Source organism: Physella acuta, unplaced genomic scaffold, assembly GCF_028476545.2.
Source record: "Physella acuta isolate Inbredline_101_S28 unplaced genomic scaffold, ASM2847654v3 ptg000133l, whole genome shotgun sequence".
Classification (NCBI taxonomy): Eukaryota; Metazoa; Mollusca; class Gastropoda; family Physidae; genus Physella; species Physella acuta.
The window spans coordinates 727354-752413 of NW_026731652.1; the positions used below are offsets into that span (position 1 = coordinate 727354).

The 25060-nt window shown below is 36.1% G+C and overlaps 3 protein-coding genes across 3 annotated transcripts; 2 read left to right on the forward strand and 1 right to left on the reverse strand.

Moving 5' to 3' along the window:
- Positions 1-203: 203 nt before the first annotated feature.
- On the reverse strand, positions 204-7122 carry LOC131935152 (uncharacterized). The gene is made up of 5 exons (XM_059291508.1): positions 7057-7122; positions 3212-3296; positions 2303-2572; positions 1973-2095; positions 204-744 (listed from the first exon to the last, which is right to left on the reverse strand). Exons 2-5 carry the CDS (start codon positions 3255-3257, stop codon positions 506-508), a joined length of 678 nt encoding a protein of 225 aa, XP_059147491.1. The 5' UTR covers positions 3258-3296; positions 7057-7122; the 3' UTR covers positions 204-505.
- Positions 7123-7611: 489 nt separating this feature from the next.
- LOC131935147 (WW domain-binding protein 2) lies at positions 7612-17489 on the forward strand. The gene is made up of 7 exons (XM_059291499.1): positions 7612-7827; positions 13070-13175; positions 13737-13875; positions 13971-14063; positions 14179-14325; positions 14473-14571; positions 15443-17489. The coding sequence occupies exons 1-7, from the start codon at positions 7772-7774 to the stop codon at positions 15589-15591; spliced, it is 789 nt and encodes a 262-aa protein (XP_059147482.1). The 5' UTR covers positions 7612-7771; the 3' UTR covers positions 15592-17489.
- A 1192-nt stretch (positions 17490-18681) lies between these two features.
- Positions 18682-24588, forward strand: LOC131935164 (uncharacterized). The gene is made up of 5 exons (XM_059291532.1): positions 18682-18770; positions 19132-19212; positions 21593-21694; positions 22349-22471; positions 23960-24588. Exons 2-5 carry the CDS (start codon positions 19199-19201, stop codon positions 24222-24224), a joined length of 504 nt encoding a protein of 167 aa, XP_059147515.1. The 5' UTR covers positions 18682-18770; positions 19132-19198; the 3' UTR covers positions 24225-24588.
- The last annotated feature ends 472 nt before the right edge of the window (positions 24589-25060 follow it).

Here is a 25060-nt window from a genome sequence, read left to right on the forward strand (position 1 = left end):
CACCTTTAGCAGATGGTCTAACTACCTCAACCATACATGTATACAACTAAGACAGTATAGTCTAACCAGCCCAACCACTCCTGTATACAGTGAAGACAATATGGTCTAACCACCCCAGCCACTCCTGTATATAACTAAGACAAACATTAAGATTGACTACTACAGATATACTTAAAGTTTGATATGCAAACCTCCTGGTATGAAAACTATCACTGTCCTACTCTTTAAGTCCAACTTCTGACACTAGTGCCCAAGCCCACAATGTTGAACCCAAGGTAATTGGTAGTGGGTGGATAGACTATCTGCTACAAGATATCCTTAAGATAACAATTATTTTAGTGTAAACTTATGAATATATGTAACTATTTTTTGTTACTTTCACGTGACTCTATAAAAGCTGCTTTACTTTACTGATTAATGTTAGTTGATGTGTTTTGTTGCATTACATGTTTAAAATGTATTTTGAAAAGTTTTGGCTCAGTTTGCTCCCTTACATGGTCCAAGCTCACCCCACACATTCCTCCTCAAAATACTCCGGTAAAGGCTTGGTGACTTCATCGTACTTAGGTGGCAGCACCATAGCTGTAGTCTGGTCTATATCATCCTCGGGCTGCTCCATGTAGGGGGGAGCACTGGACCCGTGGATGGGGTGGAGCACTATGGAAATGACAGAATCATACGCTGGGGGTGGCTCTACCATGGCCTCACTGGCCCCAAGCTGGTCCAGGGATGGGCTGTAGATCACTGAAACACGGTCACAGAATAGTTAGATGACAAAATTCAAATTATTTAATGAAAATTTCAAAAAATTTTGCAAACACTATGACATGGTTGTGCTATAAAAGATAATGTATACTGAATGCAAATTCTTGATAACAATACCAGACATCCCAAAAGTAGAATCTTAATGAAATCATTTTAGGGCACTAAACTACTAATTTAAAACATTGGCATCAATACTAGTGCTATTTTTTAGGATGCCACCCCCCTCCCCACCATGACTATATATAAATGTAGCCTCTATTTATCTATATATCTATCTATATATATATATACATATATACGGTACTTTCGTTTTTTAAGTCTGAGTGTTCAGGTCTGTAAATGGTTAGAAGTAAAATTTTACACTTTCTAACTGTTATTGGAATGTATGTCATACATATACTATTTAAAACTGATACTATCATTGGAACATTGAATTAACAGATAGATATTTCAGTAAAGCTAGATCCAAAAGAATGTAAAGTTTCAAATCAATAAGCATATTGATTTTTGTGTTGTGGCCATGTTTTACTTTGAGATGAACTATTTTCTTTATTTATGCTTTCTATTTATAACACAGATATGAATACATGGGTGGGGCTGACACATTTTAAGAAGGGCTTTGGGTATGCTGCAAAATTTATTTTACACAACTTCAAATTCGGTTATAACTAGTAGCTCCTAACTTTTAATTTTAATTATGTTTAATGTAACTAGTCAATGATTAATAGCATTCAATTTTTTTTTGGCTTATGGGTCAATTTGTTGTATGTTCTGTTCATTGCCTCTATTTTTTAGACCCAAGTGTCTAAAAGCTTCTTTTTAAACATGTTTAAAGTTTTTTTTTATATAAAGGGTGAGGAGGGTCATTTCTATTTTCAACAATAATTGTAGAAATAAGCTATTTATTGCTGATGATAACTTAATATTATTTCACTGGATTTTTTGTTGACCTACAATATACATGTATGTAAATGTCTGGTGCTCTTGATTTTTTTTTTTACTTTCCTTGATCATTAAGCAACCAAACTATGACTTTTTACTTTAAAACTTGATAAAAATCCCCCTAAACTTAGAATGTTGATGCTGACTTAGTTTTTTGTCTTAAGAGTTGTCATCAAATGACTAGAAGTAGTTGTAACAATACCAGAACAGGTGTGAAAGTACTGTGATGCTGGAATCAAATGACTAGAAGTAGTTGTAACATTACCAGAACAGGTGTGAAAGCACTGGGATGCTGGAATTGTGTCACGTCCTTGACATCTAAGCCACTTGCGTGAAATAAGAAGTCTTCCAAGAATTATAGTTCCAACAAGGATGATTATACCAAATACTGAAAATTAAGGCATTAAAATAAAAAAATAGAAATTTACGAATAATTATAATAACTAATGCGTGTATAATTATTATGAAATTTTTAGGTATGGTTATGTTAGTCAATGACTCACCAATCCCCATCACACAAAACATGACATCAATATGTCAATGACTCACCAATCCCCATCACACACAACATGACATCAATTTGTCAATGACTCACCAATACCCATCACACACAACATGACAGTAATAGGCTGCTGCTTGCCAACAGCTTCAGCAATAAAAACAGTGCCGAGCACCAGCATAACGAGCCCAACAAAGCCAGCACATGTGAAGCCAATCATCATTTGACGCCATAGTCTCGGACCATCTGCCAGGTCTTTGTGAACATTCCGACATGAGGAGAGTACCCTCTGTTGCTGGGCAACATATTCAGCGTACGGCCGTGACTGGGGGCGGGGAGTTACAGGAGACCTAGAGCTGGTGTTTCCTGAAATATTTTAAATGTACTTTAGATGATAGAAAGGTATTTCTAACTAAAGCTTGTCATTTAGTGAATTAACAATCAGTTTAAATAAAGAGATGGCATGGAGAGACCACAATATCCATTTATAATCCAAGGTCCCAGAAAAAAGTGAACTCTACTTCATTTGTGCTATCGGTAGAGCGCATGACTTCTAACCCAAAGAAGTTGAGCACCTGTCCCTGACTTGAGTAATTAGAATGTCCCTAGGTCCACCAAACTCTAATGGGTACTTAATCAAGGGAAAATCAGGGTGGCTGGGCATAGAACTGACCACAATATATTATCCATCTAGATGCCAAGGTAAGAAAAATAGGTGAAATCTCAGGTTCGAAACAATAAAAAAATAAAAAGTTTAGTGTGTAATCAATCAAAAATAGTTCTTGATATCAAACCTTAAAGACTAGATTCATATGGCATCTTATATGAGGAAATTAAAAACTGAATATTGTACCAACCACACAATTTCAAATTTGATATCAATAAAGTAAAAACAAGACTTACTGATGATCATTTGGTAACAACAAGCATTCCTTCAATAATCAATTTAATACATTTTTAAACAAAAAATCTTTGCAATAGTTTCAAAACTAGAACAAAACTAACCACTTTGGTGACCAAAGGCTGAAGTAGATCCTGTTGGAAGGTGCATTTTACAGACTCTAAAATGTAACACTGTTAGAGCACTGTGCTGAAAGTAGAAAATAAATTTAAATGTTGAGGACAAGTTATGATGGAAGAGAGGTGCAGTGGTTTACTGATAGACAAATGATTAATGATCAAACCATGACATAAGTACAGCAGCTACATATTTATCATAATAAAATGTATGTATTTTTTGTATTCATATTTCAACAGGAAAAGAAACAGCATATATAAGATCTCATTTATAAAATACGGTAAGCCTAATGGCCAAATTTGTATGTAGCATAGCAAACGACACAAACATAAGACATTGCTTTTCTATGCTCAGGTGGTTCAGGTTCTGAAATGCGATCATAAAAATCTTAACGTGAGGGGGGGGGGGGGGTTGACTTTTTAACTACTTGTGATGGTGGAGAGGGTGAGAAAGTTAAAAAAATAAAATTGTTTTATATTCTTCATAAAAGTGCATACATAAAACCTTGTTATTAAAAGCTTTTCGATTAATTTTAATAATATAAAACTAAATATAATACTAAAAAAATTATAGTCTTACTGCTATACCATCATACAGGAAATGTGTAATCTCAGTATAAAATAAATAAGTTAGGCTAATTAACTAATAAATATCCATTATGATATGAAGGGAGTTTGTTTTGGTTAAGGCACGACACACAACACTGTATGTGTGCAGTATGTGGCCTGACCGACTGAAAAGAGGGAGTTTATATTAATATTATTGTTTTGAGTTTATATTAAACTCAATGCAACAAGCCCCACGGTTGATTGAAGCAGGCCGGGGAGACAGGGATTCAAAGGGGCGACTCGAAATATCATCAGATCTACGCTAGTGGACCAATGAATCAAAGTGATTTTAATTTTATTTTAGTCTCTTGGGAACTCCTCTACACACACTACTAGATTTCTAGATCTACTACTCTACTGAGTACTGACTGAACCTACTCTCTTCGCCTACTGCTACTCAGTTCAGTACTTACAGTACTACTCAGTACCTCAGTGGTCAGTGAGTCAGTAGTAGTACAGTACGTAGTAAGAACTTAGATCTAGATCTAGAATTAGATAATCTAGTAGATCTACGTACGTAGTTCAAGTTACGTACGTACTAGCGAGGCTCACTAACTTTAAAGCGTCCTTGGTTGCTAACCAGAACATGGCTACCTCACCTGGGCCTACGATTGGGCAATTTTTACTGCTTTGTTCGAGAGACCACCTTAACATTAAGTTTAAAAATAATTATCACGCGAAAAATGGCGTTTTTTTCGCGTATTTTAAGCTATCTGAAGATGACAAAGCTATTTTTGGCAGATTTTTTTTTTTTAAATTTGCTTCCGACCATGGAGGTCAAGCGGAAACATGGGTATAGTTTGAGTTGTTTAAAAACTTTAAATAAAGGACTGTTACGTGTCTAAATGGCACTGTAAGGTAGAGTATTATTAGATTGATCGTTTAGTGAAAAAATATTGTAATTATTTTGAATCCATTTTAAGAAATCGGCAGCCAAAAAAGGTCACTGAAAGCACGTAATTTTTTATTGTGACGTCATCGCTATTGTTACGGAAGCTGTACAGTAGTATTCTCTCGCTGCTTATATATTATATAATTGTATTCTTTTCACTTGACACTCTTTTTCAGCTTATTTTGCTAGCGTAATTAGACTAATTAAGCCTAATTATGGATATTTCACCTGGCTTTTGGATTATACTAAGACTCTAAAAGCCCTTAGCCTTAAACCACAACGATCTGTTTTTTTTTTTTTTTTAAATTTTGTGTTGATCCCTGGGGAATTTGTAGTGAGCGTTGGTCTTTGTGTGCTTATTTAGGCCTAATTATTTGTTTTCAAATTTGTTATAGCTTAATTAATTTGTCTTAATTCTTATTGATTTCATAAATTTTAATTAGGTTAATTATAATATTATTTTCACTGGTCTTCGTTGATACATTTATTAGGCTTAGTAATGTTTATATTATATAAATATATTTATCAGGGGCGTAGCGAGGGGGCGGGGGTGCGGACCGCACCGGGTGACACCATTTAGGGGGGGGGGGTGACACCAAGGCAAAAAATAGCAAAATATATAGAGAAAAACTTGAGGGGGGATGCAAATCGAAAAATTGAGGGGGGGGGGGGGTGCTAATCGAAAATTTGTCCCCGGGAAGGGTCGCTACGCCTCTGGGGGGGGGGGGTGACACCATTAAGTGCCGCACCGGGTGACACCCGACCTCGCTACGCCACTGATATTTATATATTTTATTATATATTATTAAGATTTTAGAGGCCTGATAAATTAAATGATTTTAGCGTTGAGTCTAGGTTTACATTACTAATTAGTACTTAGTAAACCAAGTACGCATGGACTAGGACATGTGTGTGCTGTGCCGGCGGCGTTGTGGCGGGCGATGCCTCTCGCGCTGACAAACCAGCGCGAGCGAGCGAGTCGTGTGTCACACTTGGCCTGTGTCGATGTTTGGAATGCATAGGCATAGGCCTAATTCTCCTCTCGGGTGATTAATTTTTATGCGCTGACATTTGAAAAATCAAATAGACACACATCTTAATTAAATACATTTAATTTGAACTTTATATTAATCTAGACCTATAATACTAATTAGGGCCTATAACTTGGGATAACAAAGTACTTGGACTAGATTTAGCACATGCGCACACTGTGCTGTGAGTTTTCTCTCGCTGGTTGACAAAAGAACGCAGGCGGGCTAGCGATGTTTGTAATTTGCATATATCTTCGCTCACAGGCGATCATTTTAATGCGATTGGCCTCTTTTTATTTTATAGGCCTAATTAATTGTATTTGATAGGCTAACTTTTCTGGTTGACAAAACTAAGCGAGCGAGATGTCTGTCACGCGCACTGCCCGTGACGCTGTTTAGAATGTATTTCTCGCTAACTTGATGAATTTGAATGCTATTGCAGTGTTTTTTAAAATAAATCAAATACTTACAAATCTTTACATTTTAAACTGAGCATAGACAAAACTTTGTAAATAACACACCTGTCCCAAGTGAAGTGAGAGAAGAGGGTTAGATTAATTTTACAATGACATCGCTATATTTTATGAATTGCCCTAATTAAGCATTGCTAAAACACTTACACTAGTTAATAAAACATGCATGGGATTGAATATCTTTAAAAAGATTAGATCTATACTAACTATATATTCTTGAACATGTTGTTCATTAATTTGAATTTAGTTTTCCTTTTTAAACACCCTTCCATTTAAAAAAAAATTAAACAAAAATATTTAAAAATTCTAGATCTAATTCCATTATGTGATTTTTTATTCTGACGAAGACAGTGTCCATACGAATAGAAATGTGGTAATAAAATCAAATGTACTGTGCATATTCTGCTAAAATCAAATCAGCTGCAAGGTCAAACCTGCAGAGTTCGTCTCTTCAGAAAAGTAATGGCGATCTGGTTGTCACGGATTATTTGGCTTGCAATGCTTGGAGTGGCCAATTAATAAAAATCAGTAATTAAGCTCCAAATGAGTTTATTTTCAACAAATTAAGTATTTGATTGATTAGAGATTGATCTCTAGTTTCCATTGGTAATGTTTAAATCGAAAAATAACGAAATTTAAAATTAGTGAGTATCTCTAGTACGTACTGCTGCTACTCCAAACTCCCAAAATAAAAAAATTATATTTCATCCTAAGTTTGCAACTGAACCTATGAAAATATGAAATAAACATCTAGAAGGCCGCGATGTAGATCTAGTTAACAAATTTTAAATGACTGTTACAAGCGTTTTTTTACTTATAATATAATACCTGTTTACTAAACTATTTCCATTTCCAGCTTAGCTACTCCATTTTTTTTTTTATTTTTCTACTTTCGATTCTGAGAATATTTCAACGTTATTTTATTACATCGCTGTTTTAATAGGCCTACTAATAATAATTTTAGGCAACTTAGGCCTAAGTGTGTCACTGTTTTTTAAATTAAGTCGATCATTTTTCGGTATTGTTAATAAAATATATGTGTGTCCATTTGTATTAGTTCGTATGTTAAAATTCATAATTGTCTGTTAATTATTTTATAGATTCTAGATCTAGATTCTAGAAATCTATGTACAGATTTAAGTTTATTGGTGAAGGGCGGTAAGGGCCGAATAAGCTAACCATTGCAGTAGTTATAGAAATGAATCAATGTTTTTAGTTTGCATTACTTTAAAAATATTTTGGTTTAAAGATAGATCTAGTACATGTTTTGCATGAGAATTTTCTAACGTTTGGAAATTATTTCTCTTAAAAGATTTTTCTTGAAAAATCCCCCCCCCCCCCTCTTTTTCTACAAAGAATTCTCCACCCTTCGATAACATCCGCTTCCGGTTTTACGTCATGTTTATTATCAAAACAAATATCTAGATTCTCGATCATACTGAGACGTAACATACAGATTACATTACAATACGAACATTAGCATATGACTGTTATTAGTAAACTGAGCCATAAATTGCCTTGCTAGTATTATAAGTTTAAAAAGATGTCACTGAACAGCTCTCATGCTCAAGGAGGAGTTTTGATCTACTCTGGTGAAAGGTGAGATTCGGAACAGCTATTGGTAATAGGTTAGGCTTTTTGATGAGAATTACAGAATGATTTTTTTATTAAAAATGTATCAATAATAGCTTGCACACTAGTAAACTAAGCCAATTTAGCATATTTTAACTTTCTGTGCAAAGTCATTATTACTGAAAAAAATTCCAAAGTCAGGTCAGCCTGTGGCACCCTCCACTGAACATGACAGAAGGAAAAAAAAACTTGACCCGTGACCTTCATTAAAACAGAATTTGCTTTTGTTTTTTTTTTTGCATTTTTAGTAAATATGTGCTTAATATTACCCAATAAGTGATAAAAATTTGAAAATTAATTTTAATTACTGTTGTAAAGTGAGATAAACAGCTTAATAAACACGTGTTTTCTTGAGGGGGTGTGGCACATCCCGACATCGCATTGTTTGTAACTTTATATTTGTGTTTTATGACTATATTTGTTCACAATCAGCATGCTATGTTTTTAATTTTGATAAAGGGTAAGTATACCAAGTTACAAAACCTGAAATCTAACTAATAATTCATACTTTCAGTTTAAAAAAATAATGAAAACGATCATCAATGAAGAAAGCGTAAACATTCTATTTTTAGGTGTGACATAAAAAACAGTCATAAATCTAGCCGAATGATTGGATTCTTGCGCGTCACACATTTTCCCGCGCTTCGTGTTCACCAAAAAAGATTATAATAAAATGGCATTATTATTCTTACAGAGCATATCTCATGCCTACCATAAATTATTACCAGTTTATTGTAACGTGTGTAAAATTAATGCTTTCAAGTAAAAAATAGCAATAGTCTGGTTAAAAATACCTGCGGTATTTTATAGTTATTTGATTCGAAAGATAAGAATTATATAGAGCTACTTTCACTAAGGCGCCGCTTGCGAGACAAACATAGAAATTAGGCCAAAAGTAGATCCGACAATTCTTAAATAACAGACTTAAATAGAAACGGATAGTTCCGATTTCTTAAATTAACGATGGCTTCGTAATCATTAGTTATATCGCTCTACCCATTAGTGAAAGCGAAACTGGTCGCCATTTTTGATAAGCGCATGAGCCGTGAGATGGCTTCAAAACAACAAACCCGGAAGCTGTGAATTCGAACGGCCTATAATAGGTTGAATTATGGATTTTTTAAAATAAAATATTCTGTTATTTTAAATACACCATTAACTTCCTTACCCCTTAAGAGAACATTTGACACCACATTTAAATATCTAGCTTACTCGGTTGACGAGAAAAGAGAGAATTTGAAAATTAATCAAAAATGGAAAATGAATGACAAAGCAGCGTTCTTGGTCCTCGACCGGCATAACATGACGTCGTCGACTTGTGTACACGAGCTTTTAATTCCCGCCATGGTAATTGCGTCAGCTTAGGTAATTTACTCACCGGAAAATAACAAAAAGTAACTGGTTGATTTGATAATAAAACTAGATCTAGTTATTTTATTATTTATTAAATTCTAATCTACATGTTATTCATACCATTTTATGCAATAATGAACACCTGCATAAATCAAATGACCATAATAAATATTTTTATTTCAAATTCTAATTTTAAAGAATAAATATGCTTAAAATGATATTATAGTTTATAAATACAAATACATTTTATTTTACACTCAATTCACATTATATTGAGTCAACAGTGTGGCAGCTGAGGTTCATACATGGTATTAGTGTCTTTTTTTTTTTTTTACATTACATTTTTTTTTCATCTTGAAAACATGACGTATGTGATTTTTTTTAAAATAAAATCTCCAAACATCGTCACTCGCGTGATTGCTTGCTTGCGTTTACTATCCTATTGATGAAAAATCCCACCACGGTCGCGGGGTCACCGTGACTTCAGCAGGCCTATAGTACACGTCATAGAATGAACACGTGTACACGAGATGGTCGGCGTCTTCACTTCTCTCCCCCCCCCCCCCCCCCCCTTCTTCAAGCAAATTGAAAAACAGACCTACTTTCCTACTTCTGATCATTTTTTTAAAAGTTCGGTAATTATTTTTTTTTTTTAAAGTTCTCATATCAGGCATGCTAGATTATTTTTTTAACTAGATCTACATCTAGCTTAAAAAAAATAAAATAAATAAACGCTTAAAATGCCCGTAAACAGATTATTTAGCGCCAAAAAAAAAAGGCCGCTGAACGAGCATTTTTTAAAATACGCAGCAATGAAAATTGAAAAAGGCTAACGGCCGATCAATAAGTCTAAAAATCGCCCGTAATTAGGCCTAGCTCTGAAAAAGGCCACTGAACGAGCTTCACTAATTATATAAACGAATAGGCCACGCAGCGCTGACGAGGTTAACCACCGGTCACGAATGCAGCAACTGTCGGCCCACAGTGAAGAAAAAATCAATATACTAATAAAATTACTAATACAATAATAATGTCCATAATTTTACTTTTTCCGCACATGCTACAATTGAATTATAATTAAAATACTAGACTCAACAGTTCATTCCGCAAAAAACTAGATCTAGTTGTTTCTGTCTGGCAACTAGCGTAACAATGATGCAACGTTACTAAAAATAGCAGAGAGAAATTGTCGCATGGTTACTTACGGGGTAATTGGATTTTTGGTAAAAATCATCCATAATACTGTAAATATACATGGTAAATATCTCAATTATATATTAATCTACTGTTATACGGGCCGTTTTCCCCGTTATACGGTCGTTTTTGGCCGCGGTTCAGTTTATACGGAGAGTGCTCCACTAGAAATCCTCTCATTATTTACTACTACAATTCTAGCGATTTTTTCTGGCATTCTAAGGCATATTATCCATTTTATTAGCATCTTGTGTTAAAATAATGATAAGAATTTGCGAGATTAACAGTTTTTTCATATGTCGTGGATTGGACCCTAAAATAAACGTAAAAACCGTCAGAAAACGACGCGTGACGTTTCAGGGTCAGAGGTCAATCCAGCCATCTAAGCAATGAGGCGGCCTAATTGGTAATCTATCGTTTTAGGTACGTAAAATCGGCCGCGACTAGTAATGTGAAAAACAGGTGACTCCTTACATTTTAATAATTATTTCACATTTTGAGGAGGATTTATGTTTTGAAAAATACAAAAATGTTTCCTTGTTTCATTTATGTACCTGTTTTTAAACATTTGAATTAAAACTTTTCAGTAATAAATGAACACCAGCGATGTTTCCAACAGATGCAACCACGCTCATTTACTATAGCAGCCATCTTGTTAAAATTTTATTTTTATAATATTTATAGACATATAGATCTAGATCTAGCGCGAGATTCAGGCGGAAGTCACTCTATTTTACAAATGGCTGCTGTTTATATAGCAAATCTTGCTTGCAGACACAGCTGTTTAAAGTTAATTTCTGGCCTATATTGATATATTTAGCCATTGATTTAGGTTTATTATTCATTTATCTATAATATTTGACACAAACATATCACAATATACTTCTATTACAGCCTTGACAATGAGGTAACGTTTTCGTACATTAATAGCCGCGGGCGATTTTACGTACCCAAAACGATAGATTACCCAGCTATTCTCCGGTTCTGAGTTCAAGTGATTCATTCTCATTTCTCAATGAGTCAATCACTCACTTTATCTCAGACCATCAGTTAATATTTCTTTATTTTTTTAAATGAATAAAGTAAAAAGTTACTAAAAAGTCATATATATAATATTAGGCCGATTCTAGTCGGAATAAGATACGCATGCAATACGCATGCGCAATGGAGAGAAACTATGACTTGCCTTAGCGGCGATGTTTTCAATGGTACTGCGCATGCGTGTGTTTACAACCGCAGAACCCTAATACCAACCCTAATCCTATCCTTAACCCTATCCCTAATCCTATCCCTAACCCTAGCCCTAATCCTAACCCTAACCCTAGCCCTAATCCTATCCCTAACCCTAGCCCTAATCCTATCCCTATCCCTAATCCTACCCCTAACCCTCATTCTAGCCCTAACCCTAGCCATAGGTCACTGCGCATGCGCAGAACTATCTTTTGCCGAAAAATCTTATTCCGAGTAGACACTTCGATAATATTATATATATAGCCTACTAAGTATGGTAAAACTGAAATTCTTTAGATTTTAGATTAGGGCCTAATCATTAACCAAATAAATTAGACAGATGCTAGCCGGAATAAGATATGCATGCGTAATGGAGAGAAACTACGACTTGCCTTCGCGGCGATGTTTTTAATGGTACTGTGCATGTGTGTGTTTACAACCGCAGAACCCTAACACCATCCTTAACCCTATCCCTAATCCTAACCCTATCCCTAATCCTAACCCTAGCCCTATCCCTAAACCTACCCCTAACCCTCATTCTAGCCCTAACCCTAGCCATAGGTCACTGTGCATGCGCAGAGCTATCTTTTGCCGACTAAGTGGAGACGTTGAGGAGAAAAATCTTCTTCCGAGTAGTCACTTCGAATAAAATAAATAGTGTCCAATAGGCCTAGAGACTGCCCTAGCTAGACCCTAGCCTAGACTAGACCCTGCCCTAACCATTTTAAAATTTTGGGAGAATAGGGCCTATTTACACTGGTGTCCGATAATCGAATCTTCTTTTAAAAAGGGGTGTTAGGTTACTGGTAGTTAGCTAAATACACACATTGCTGGCTAATGAGCTAATGTCAATGCTAACCCTAACCCCAACCCTCCTGGTCCTACCGGGATACGCCTAACCCTAATTTAGTCATTTCTAACCATAAAATTAGTCGAGATTACAATACTACTAACAAGGCAACCTATTTTAAGTTAAGGAAGAGTCTATTATCTGACACCCGTATCTATAATCATCCAAAAATTTTAAATATCAACTTTATTGACAGATTAGGGCATCATTAGGGCCTAGATCTAGGAGTGTAGTCAAGTGTAGTGGAGAGGCCTAATTCAGTAATTGACTTCAAAAAGTAAAAAAAAGTTTTTTTGTAGCTAGCTTCTCTAGTAGCTATCAACAGCCAATAGTTACAAAGTATTAGCTTGTTTTGCTAGTAGTTAGTAGGCTTAGTTGATAACTTGATGATCATTGAAAATAGGCCTAATAATACTTTTTTGAGATCTAGTTCTTGTTTGTATCAAGATTGGTATTCATGGTTTTCCTATGCTACATAAATCAATGCAACTGTCTAGCCTACTCTTTTTTTGTTTGTGGTAAACTTTTTATATATATTCTAGATCTTCTTTAAAAGTTGGTGTTCATATTTTATATTTTTAGAATATTAATCTACTATGATGGAATTGAGATGACATTTGAGGGGCCACCTTCAATTGTGCATATGAAAGGAAAAAAGAAGGGCAGGATTTATCTAACAACACACAGAGTAATTATATTTTTACTTCTATGTTTTAAACTGTTTTATTTTATGGATTAAAATATTTAGGGGGAACATCTTTTGAACCTGTATATTTTGTAATCATTGTGCTTACAAAACATTTTTCAAATTGGTGACTGCTGAGCTCAGGATGGTTGCATGAGAAGAGGCCTGGGTCAGTCTCATGCAGTAGTTGGCTCCTGTTACTTATGAACTCCATTCCAAACACAAGATCTCTCTATTACAAACTCAACTCACCTTATCTGTGGGATGGCATGATCAGATTTTAAAGCGCAACTGTGTTAACCCGAAATCTCATTTGAATACCAGCTTCAGGCTTTAGGTCCTCCCTGAGTTCATCCAGCTCTGGTGGGTACCTGACATGTTAGGGAAAGTAAAGGTGGCTTGGCATAGTGCCGACCAGACTTATTGAATATGTTTAAGTCATAGAAACATGTGAATACTTCATCTACCCCATGGACCATTGAAAACTTTATGTGTAGCGTAAAACATGATATTGCTGATGCTTAATTATAATATCTTAAGTTTTGTAAACTTTTTATTTAACAGGTTATTTTTAACAGCCAAGACCACAAAGACCAAATGCAGTCATTTTCTTTTCCATTTTTACTGATGAGAGAAGTGGAACTTGAGCAGCCAATCTTCGGAGCAAATTATATTAAAGGCCGAATTTTAGCAGAACAATTTGGTAATAGCAGTAAATTTTTTGCCCATAATAAGAATTATTTGTCAATAAACAAACACAAATAATCATTTAAATTTTTTTTTTTTTTGTGTGTGTAGGAAATTGGGAAGGTGAAGCCAAGTTTAAAATGCACTTTACTCATGGTGGAGCCATTGAATTTGGAAAAGCCATGCTTCATGCTGCTTCTCTTGGTATGTTGTCCATTTTAAACAATTAAAAATTAAATCCTGTAGGTTTAATTAAAATTAAATTTACTGTTGATAATGATATAAAAGTGTCAGTTTTGTTTGTACTGTATTCTTACAGCCTCACGCAACAGACCCCCAAATCCTCCACCTTATTATGCCCCACCTGGCGCTGACTACTATGCTGCCCCACCCCCAGCATACGAGCCTCCCAGAAACTCCTATTACTCATGGGTTCCCTATGACACATTTCCAACAGCACCTCCAGGTTGGTAGTTTTAAATTTTAGTTTACCTGCTTATGTATTCTATAATTATATGTTGGCACATTTCAATATGTATGTCTCATCTCTCAAAGATTATTATAACAACAGGCACTGATTTATAACTTCGTTATTTTTAAACTCGTTTCTCAGCTCAAAGCATTTACATGAGTCAAGCACCTCCTCCCTATCCTGGAGTGGACCCCAGCATGATGTACCCCACCCCCACAGCACCAATGGCTAATGGACATGGTAAGTAAACACAATGCATCAGTTCATCAATTGTCATTTCTAAAGGTTAGTTGCACATTTAGGTTTCTGGCTTGGGTTGTGGAGATATGTCTGTTAACTCATTAGCTACTAAAGCCTATCTCAAAACCCTTCCCTAATCCCTAAGTTAAGGGAGGTAACCTTCAACAACTTTTCTTTGGAATGTTTTAAAAATAAGGCTATTGTTTATTTAATTATTATAAAGGCACAAAATTTGATTATTAAATAAACTAATGTTTTATCTCATTAAATAAATATATTATCTCAAAGAAAATATATAACTTAATCTATTTTTTTTTAAAAAGAAATTCATTTAAAGTGAATTAAGTGATCCAACTTTGTGGTAGGGGCTGCCACGGAGTGCCTCAGTATCATCTCTGATATTTACAAAATTATAATTCTACAATAGATTCTGGTTGCCAATTTTAATAGCTTAAATATCTAACATAATATAGAATCTATTCAAATAACTGATTATTTAAAACAAATGGAAAAATAGGATAATTCCGAAGCGACAGTTTATGCGTAAACAAGTGTGAAAAATTTGTCTGGGTAAAAAATTCATGTGTATTCTTGCGCTATCTTAGTAAGTGTAATTAGTGTAGAAGTGCTTTTTTGCATGAAAATAATGCGACAGAAAACACTATAGGTAAAATGAAGTAATTACAGTCGCATTAGTAGCAAATGAGTTAAATTGTGCTCATCTACTTTAATCAGTTGATACATGTTCAAACTTCATTAGTTGTATTTTATTTTCCCCCATAAAATGCTGTTTTGATGGATATAACAATTTGTTATAACTTGTTTCATATACGCACTGTTAAAATAATGATAATAATGATCTGTCCTGTAGATGCCAAAGCCCAGGAGGCAGCAGCTAGCGCTTACTATGACCCATCCAACCAGCACAACTTTTACGCACCAGCAGCCAATGGCATGGCCCCGCCAGCATACCATGGACCACCTCCAGCTTACAGTGAATATGAGAAGAAATCTAACTAGTCAGTCTGCACCAACAGATCAGTGATACTTTTCTATTGAGATGTTTGTTCTGTTCCTACACATAAATTCATGATGTTTTTTTCGTGCTTTTTAAAATATATACCTTCTCTGTTGATGATTTGTGATTAGGTTATGAATTGTAGTCTATATTTCTGTACAGCAACCTCCCAACAGTTATATTTAAGTGTTTGGTTTTGGTGGAAGGTCTGTGATCTAAACGTACGAGTATGATATGTAAAACTTACTTTTGGGTAATCATTTTTCAGATGTTTATTTACCATAATTTTTTTTTCTTTGCTTAAGATTTTTACCTTTATTGTCTATGTTCAATACTGTTGTAAAAAATAAAATAGTCAATGAAATAATGTAATTTCAATTACTCAGTAGCATCTTGACTCCTAATTTTTATTTAAATAATACTCTCTACTAACATTGGCTTATTAAGAATTATTTTTTTAAATTTTGGAAACTATAAACTACATGAAGATGTACATTCCTTAAAAATTCTAGAAAGAGTAGAATTTTATATTACGATAAGCTGTAGTTAAGTTTTATAGGTATTATGTTGATTCAATTGAGCTTTAAGTTTTATGATGTTCACATTAAATGTTTAATGAACTGGGTTGTAGTTATAAGAACACTGCACACATTTTTAATACTAGTGTCAAATATTCTTTTAAACATTTTAATCCACCTGCAAAAATGTCAAATTTGAAAAATAGTTGTAAATGAAAAATAACTTGAAGTAACTATTATTGTACTATTGAAAGAATCTGTATGACGGCATACGCCAAACAAAAATACATATTTCTGGGAAATAAGAAAAATGCTAACTTGGTTATGAATTTTGGCAGTTTGAATAACTTAATTAGCTTCTAACATTAATTAACAGCTCCTATTGGATTTAGTATGCATAAATAGAGGCAAATTTTAAAAAAAAAATTATATTAAATATGGGTTTAAAAAAAAAAATTAATATCACATAAAATAGTACATTTTAAAGATGTTTTAGTTATGTAGCATTGATCCCTGCAAATATAACCATTTCTCTCATTGCTTTTTGACCAGTTAGTTTTTTTTTTCTTTTTAACACAGCTCAGTGACATGAACTAGATGTAGTTGTATTGCTAGCAAGATGTGCTAAGTGTTGTAAATACACATCAAACTTCTATAACTCCGGTGTTGTTTTTAATCAGATGTGTATCAAAATTATGTGTAAATAAAAATAAGTATTTTGATTCCTATGTAAATATTTCATTTATTTTTTTCACAACGTACATGTTTTTAATTATATTTTTCTGTATTCAAGTTGGTTAATAAGTTTATTTATAAAGAGATAGAAGCATCCATTGGTAACCTGGAAACAGAAATAACTGTAAATCTTTCCTGAATTTTCACACAAAATTGTGTGAATTATATGGGTTTGTGTGAATTATATGGGTTTTGGTATCCTTATATCCCTCATCACATTCACTTCCTCTGTAAACTAATTCAAATTAGTAAATTAGTAAAAGCAATTATTGTTCCTCCCCTTACATTGTCTAGGTCTTATTGTGGAATTTTTCTCATGGAATAAAATAGAAATTATATGTGTTTGTTGTAACAATAACAGACAGCATTTAATTGTTAATTTTTTTTATATCCCCATTACATGAAGGCTGTCATGACAGCATTTTGTGTCAACATTTTCTGTGCTAACGTTAAGGTTTGTCTAACATTAAGGTTTGTGGGTTAACATGCACTGTCAACAAAATTTTTGACAAAAACTTAGTGTCAACTAAATGTTTGACATGTGTGTTGATAATGTTGATAAAAGTTTAGGGCAGATTTACATTGGTGTAGACTGTAGGCCTTGCTTTATGTATGAACCAACACAATAAAATACTTTTAAGCTACTACTCTTTGTTTCCTTCAATTATGTTAAGTAATGTGTACATCTATGTGACAGCTTGATGAAGAGATGGAATACTTCATAATTCATTTTTTTATACTCTATTCTATACCCTATCTATATATTGATATGTCTTTATTATGTACATAATTATGACTAATAAAAAGGAAAAAATAAATGCACATGTTGCAACATTAAAAAGCTAAAGAAATGCACATGTTGCAACATACACACTACACTTGATGAATACACAGGCAACATCTTCAGTTCAACAGTGGCGTAGCTAGGGGAGGTGGGTGGGGCGGCCGCCCCGGGCGCCGACCCTAAGGGGGCGCCAAAAGGGATAGAAAAAAAACACCTCAAGTTGGGGTATTAAATAATACACAAAATTAAGAAAGTAAAAGGCTACATGGTTTTACACACTGATTTAAATGTGTTCTACATCAATCGTGTGCCACAACAATAAAAAAAAAACCTTTGCGGGATGGATAGTGAATGGTAAAAAGCGCCACCGACCTTCCCAACTAGGAAGGGTGTGGGCGCTTTTCACCAACTTGAATAACTATATGTATAAATAGGCAGGAGGAGGGAGGAAAATTGATAGTTCGCCCCGGGCGCCGTAACGGGTCGCTACGCCTTGCAGTTCAGCCAGCTTCTACTGTGTTGGACATGTGTCGTGCCATCTCAGGTAGCGCGTGGTAGGTCTAGAATAGTCTAGATCAAAGTGAGTACCAGGCTTGGTCATTGGCAGACAATACTTTTGTTTGTTTATAAAGTTAGTTACAAAAGTTACAGTAAAGTTATAGGACATATTATGTGTCCGTGTTATGACAGAGGTGCGCGGAGTAGGCTGCGCAAATGACAAGTAAACAGAATGGTATAGTAGCCGAGATATTTAGGCTAGCTTTAAGTGTGATCGATTTGTTTTTAATAAGTGTGCAGTGTGCACTCATGCTCACATCGGTCACGTGCTGTAATACTTAAGTTAGAGGATGGTATTCTTCTTACTAGATAACACGTTTAAATCACGTTTATTCTTTTGTTGTGGATAGGGATTCACCCTTCAATCCACAAGTATCATATTTCTTTAATCCAAACCAAATGGGTCCATTTTCTCGTGTTTGGACTGTGGTTTTATCTACCCTTAACCTCCCCCCCCCCCACCTCCTACACGCTCACACACACAGCTGTCGCATTATCGATGTGCGATTGCGGAATTTTTTTTTTCATAATCTCATTATGAGTTGGCTCACTCTAGAAGATATGGTGACGGAGACCCACAACAGACGTAAGTTCTAAACATTCTTGTGTTGTAGACATTCATGTAAGGACACTAGCCATAACGTGACTTGTTTTGCGTCAATTTTACGTGACCCCCCATTTCCAATTTCTTAACGTCTGTTTAAAAATTTCATGTCACTTTTTTTTTGTTCGTGAATAACTATTTCAAACCTTGTAACACATGTTTTTAAGCTGTGACTATCGAACACATGTAAACGATCTACAAGTTTTACGCAATGGAAAGAATTTAGAAGTAAATTGTAATATCTCATAATTTTGATTATAACCTGCACACTATTTCTGTAATGCTGAAATTATGGAGTCACTTGGTTTCGCTTGATTTGTTTTCTTTCTGTGCTTGACCCCAGACAATGGCGAGTGTGCTATAGGGCAGGTGAGAACACAACACATCAACACAGTGATCGGGTCTACGCTATGGACATAAGCGAGTAAGTGGGTACATATGTAGGCAGAGTTTCTTCCTGGCATCCCCCCCCCCCCCGAAGAAAGTCTACCGCCCCCGAATTAAATGGAATTTAGATAGAAATAGATTTTTATAAGTGTCCGCCCCCCCCGGAAATTTTATTCCGATCCCCGAAAATTTCAAGTGCCCCCTCTCCTCCCACCCCCCGGAGAAAAAAAGGATGGAAGAAACACTGTATGTAGGCCTTCTCGTCTACTGATGTTGAGACGGTTTGCTGATTTAAAAGCTGGGTTTAAAAAAAGTTTACTTCAAATGTTGTTTTATCCAGTTTGGTAAAATGATATAGAAATTCGCTGTCCATAAAATACGCCATTTACGATAGTGACGTCATTTATGGACGACCCCAAATGCACTAAAACAGTTCAAGATGTAGGCAGTTGTCTCTCTTTCTAGTATCGCAGTGTAATTATACGCATGTACTGTAACATGAAATAATGAGGAAATGAATGGAAAAAATACACGTACACGTAGTCTGTTGTTGTTGTTTTTTGGACTGGAGCAGGGCATAATCCGACAATCCATTACGCCCTGTCCATAACACACTTTCCATTAACCCCCCCCCCCCCGTCCATAACATACAGTCCATTACGCCCTGTCCATAACACACTTTCCATTAACACCCCCCCCCGTCCATAACACACTATACCCCCTGTCCATAACGCCGTTCATTAACCCCTGCATTTTACCCCCTCCCAAAAACAACAGAGTAGGGCATTACTGCCGAATACAAACAAACCTTGAACGTTTTTCGAACTTGAAACCTAATCTAAACAGTAAGTCAGAGGCGGATTGAGCTAGGGTTGGGTCCCTGTTTGAATATTTCAGGGTCCCTGCGACTATAAGTCACTAGAATCAGTGTAGCAGCTAGCCAATATTTGGGACGTCATTGATTGTCTTGTGTATTTATTACGACGTAATTGTATGGGGTGTGCGATTAACTTCTGACACGACACATCGTTTTTTAATAATTATGCTGATAATGAATTAGTATCTGGGGTGTTTTTAAAATATAGCATCAGTTGTCTCGTTTCCTTCCGTTGGGACCATCAAACTTTCCTTCAGCTTTCATTTCGCGACCGTTAGATGAAAAAATAGAATATCGTTTCTTATTAAAATTTTAATTTCATAAGCGCACGTCAATGGAAAAGCTCACTTATATATCTTACACATACTACGTTACTAAATCTGTAAGTAAAAATGTAATTACTGTGGTAACATGAAATCTCTTCATTCTGAACTGAAATCTGAAGCTACATTTGATATCGACCCGACTAGATGAAATAGAATTGATCTATTGATTAGTGTGCGGACTGTGTAGTTGTGGTGTTAACCGCCTGCGTTATTAAATATGCGAGTCAGGTGACCGCAAGAGATGAATGATGGACGTCCTACTTACTCGAGACATTATAAAAACTATTTTCGTGTTAGCAATCGCATGTTGCACAATATTTCACGCGAGGAACTATAATGTTACAGTTTAAAACAATAGCATACTGATTGTGTATGTGCGCGCACTCTCGTGTTTGCTGGAGAATCATTGCCATTCTAAATTAGATCGTTCGATCACCACACAAAAAGTAGGCCTACAAAAGAAAACATGGATTTCAACTACAATATTCTCACAAGTAATGAATCGATACATTTCTTATTTTTAAAGCAATAAAGACGTAACTTTATCTGTGTTATCATGTTAAAAAACATACTGAGCATATCGATTAGCACATTTTTATAAGTGATTTCTGTTGAATTAGTAATCTACATGGTTAATTAATTTAAGATGACTCTTGTATCTTTATGAAATGAAGGGAGACGTCTCACAAGCAGAGTTTCTTCCATTCATCTCTTCGGGGGTGGGGGGGGGGGGGGGGGAGGGGGGGGGGTCTGCCCCCCCCCCTCAAAGAAAGTCTACCGCTCCCCCCCCCCCCGACAAATGTTGACCCCCCCCCCCCGAAAATGTCAAAAGCCCCCCCCCCCCCCTCCCGGAGAAAAAAGTCTGGAAGAAACACTGCTCGCAAAACATCAAGTTAGACTCTCTTATAAAAAGGGATAATAAACTTACAAGTCTGTGATGACAACAAAGTCTACAAAATAATAGAAGATATTCAATATTTGTTCAATAAAGTAAAACATAAAATTATAGTGGTCGCCGAATTTTATCGTCCAGCCTCTGAAACTTGCATGGGATACACTGTATCGCTCCAATCGTGTCCTTCCCTCTTCATAACCTCCAGGTTCTAGTGCCCTAATAGGAGGGGATATGGATAAACTTAGTCCAAGCTTAATCCGCCTCAATTTGTTATATTTATAAATGCACACTGTTGAGACTTGTAATCTTTGTCTTCAAGTATTACAGTTGCTGGCTTTCAGTTCGGCCATCTGATCCTCGCCTTTCTGATCAGCGCCATATTTCTATTCATCCTTTACTGGCTGTGGACATGTCCATGCAGGTAAGTCAAGCTTTCTAACAGGTAGGGTCCAGGTTGCTAGCAGGTAGGTCCAGTTTGCTAGCAGGTAAGTCCAGGTTGCTAGCAGGTAGGTCCAGGTTGCTAGCAGGTAGGTTTAGTTTGCTAGCAGGTAAGTCGAGCTTTCTAACAGGTAGGTCCAGTTTGCTAGCAGGTAGGTCCAGGTTGCTAGCAGGTAGGTCCAGGTTGCTAGCAGGTAGGTCCAGGTTGCTAGCAGGTAGGTCCAGGTTGCTAGCAGGTAGGTCCAGGTTGCTAGCAGGTAGGTCCATGTTGCTAGCAGGTAGGTCCAGGTTGCTAGCAGGTAGGTTTAGTTTGCTAGCAGGTAAGTCCAGTTTGCTAGCAGGTAAGTCCAGTTTGCTAGCAGGTAAGTCCAGTTTGCTAGCAGGTAAGTCCAGTTTGCTAGCAGGTAAGTCCAGTTTGCAAGCAGGTGAGTCCAGTTTGCTAGCAGTTACGTCTAGATTTAGGACAGGATAGTCCAGTTTTAGGTCGTCGGTACAAAAAAAAAAACCTCAATTAATGTAACAAATCACTAGCGATAGCTGACAAATAATTCGGTGTTTCTGACAGTGACTAAAGATTTTGTTTAAAACGTGAGTTGACTAAAATGAACTGAAATATGTGATTGTTCTTGTATTCCAGGGAGGAAGAAGAGCCAAAGAGCCACAGGACCATCCTGCCAGCACAGGCTGTCAAGCCTCTGTACGCCCTGGAGCTGGAGCCAGGCATTGTTGTCTTACAGAGTGAGGATGGTGAGTTCTTCAGGTGAGTTTGTCTTATAGAGGACGGTCAGGTGAGTTTGTCTTATAGAGGACGGTCAGGTGAGTTTGTCTTATAGAGGACGGTCAGGTGAGTTTGTCTTATAGAGGACGGTCAGGTGAGTTTGTCTTATAGAGGACGGTCAGGTGAGTTTGTCTTATAGAGGACGGTCAGGTGAGTTTGTTTTATAGAGGACGGTCAGGTGAGTTTGTCTCATAGTGGACTGTCAGGTGAGTTTGTCTTATAGAGGACGGTCAGGTGAGTTTGTCTTATAGAGGACGGTCAGGTGAGTTTGTCTTATAGAGGACGGTCAGGTGAGTTTGTCTTATAGAGGACGGTCAGGTGAGTTTGTCTGATAGACGGTCAGGTGAGTTTGTTTTATAGAGGACGGTCAGGTAAGTTTGTCTTATAGAGGACGGTCAGGTGAGTTTGTCTTATAGAGGACGGTCAGGTGAGTTTGTCTTATAGAGGACGGTCAGGTGAGTTTGTCTTATAGAGGACGGTCAGGTGAGTTTGTCTTATAGAGGACGGTCAGGTGAGTTTGTCTTATAGAGGACGGTCAGGTGAGTTTGTCTTATAGAGGACGGTCAGGTGAGTTTGTCTTATAGAGGACGGTCAGGTGAGTTTGTCTTATAGAGGACGGTCAGGTGAGTTTGTCTTATAGAGGACGGTCAGGTGAGTTTGTCTTATAGAGGACTGTCAGGTGAGTTCTTCAGGTGAGTTTGTTTTATAGAGGACGGTCAGGTGAGTTTGTCTTATAGAGGACTGTCAGGTGAGTTTGTCTTATAGAGGACTGTCAGGTGAGTTCTTCAGGTGAGTTGGTCTTATAGAGGACGGTGATTTAAAAGTCAGCTGTAGATGACTTGTGTCTTATGGTCAGCTATAGGCATCATGTTTCTAAAGGTCAATAGTAGAAGCTGTGTGTTTTAAAGTCATCTTTAGAAATTGTATCTTAATGGAACCTTAGATTACGAGTCTTACGATTTAGTATTGATACGAACTTCAGTAATATAAGCACGTGTCGTGAGATTATCGGTATGAAAAGTTCGACTTAAATTCAATGATTAATTCATACGGATAAATACAATGCCTGCCATCCATTTCGCTGCTAACTGTAATAAAGTCATTGAACCACTTTACTTGACTAAAAAGTTTACCTTGTTTTCAAAGATTTATTAGCACCATAGTTGCTCAACAAAAGTTGCTTCTATGTCACAATTTACACACCTTTTTTCCGTTACCAAAGTCACCATTTACACACCTTTTTTCCGTTACTCATGTCACCATTTACACACCTTTTTTCCGTTACCCATGTCACCATTTACACACCTTTTTTCCGTTACCCATGTCACCATTTACACACCTTTTTTCCGTTACCCATGTCACCATTTACACACCTTTTTCCGTTACCCATGTCACCATTTACACACCTTTTTCCGTTACCCATGTCACCATTTACACACCTTTTTTTTCCGTAACCCACCAACACAACAGGATACTCAGGGAGTACGACTCGGCCGACAGAACCGGAAACGGATGCAAGGCTCCGGAACTTCCTAGCTGCTCCTCGGAAAACCGATACATCCCATCCTACACGCATGCGCATTACCAGACCCAGCCGAGTGGGGTCCCTGCCTACACGCCCTACCAGGCACAACCCAGCGCCCCCCTGCTCTCTGACCATGACCCTGGTCACCAAGGTCCGTTCAAAGATGGCGCAGGTTGGGCTCCTATTCGGATCTCCACTCCACGCTACTGATGGATGAACTGGTGGTTTGATTTGATTTTTATTTTATTTTGACTTTACATGGGGAAAATTTTTACACATTTTATTTTGTTTTGACATGTTTTAAAAACTTTATATGGGGAAAATTTCTACACATTTTATTTTGTTTTGACATGTTTTAAAAACTTTATATGGGGAAAACTTTCACACATTTTATTTTTCATATCATTGGTATATAGATGTACTCGACTTGATATTTAAGGGTTTTAAAATAAGCTATTATTTTATAGATTTATTTAATACTTTAGCGGTTAAAAATAAACTTCTGTTTTATAGCGCTATTTAATATTTAGTGGTTTCACAAAAAAACTTTGTTATACGGTTGATATAAGGTTTAATAATAAATTATTTGACACTAAGTATTGTATGTTTGAAAAGTTTATTTTCCTCTGTATTTTCAACTATTTGTTTTGTTTAAACATAAATCAACAAGATGGCTGCTGAATCGTAGCAGGAGACACATCGCAAACCTAAGATGTTACTCTCTACCCTAAGGGGGGACGCTACATTTTCATGAAACCGATTTTTAAAAAATTGAAACGTGTGATATAATATTAGGCCTATATTATAATAAATATGGAAACGTGTGTTTTGTAGCAGCTGATATTTTGTTTAAAATGTGTGGTGTGATAACATGGGTGTTAACACGATGTTCACTGTTGGATTATCTCCCTTGACACACTTTTATAAAACTGCAGGGCCTTTCATCGGCTTATTGGGAACACAACCACTGTGTTAGTTTTATTTTGAATGTATAACGGGTTTTGCTTGATAACCATGGAAATCAAACAGCAGAAGCAAATGTGAAG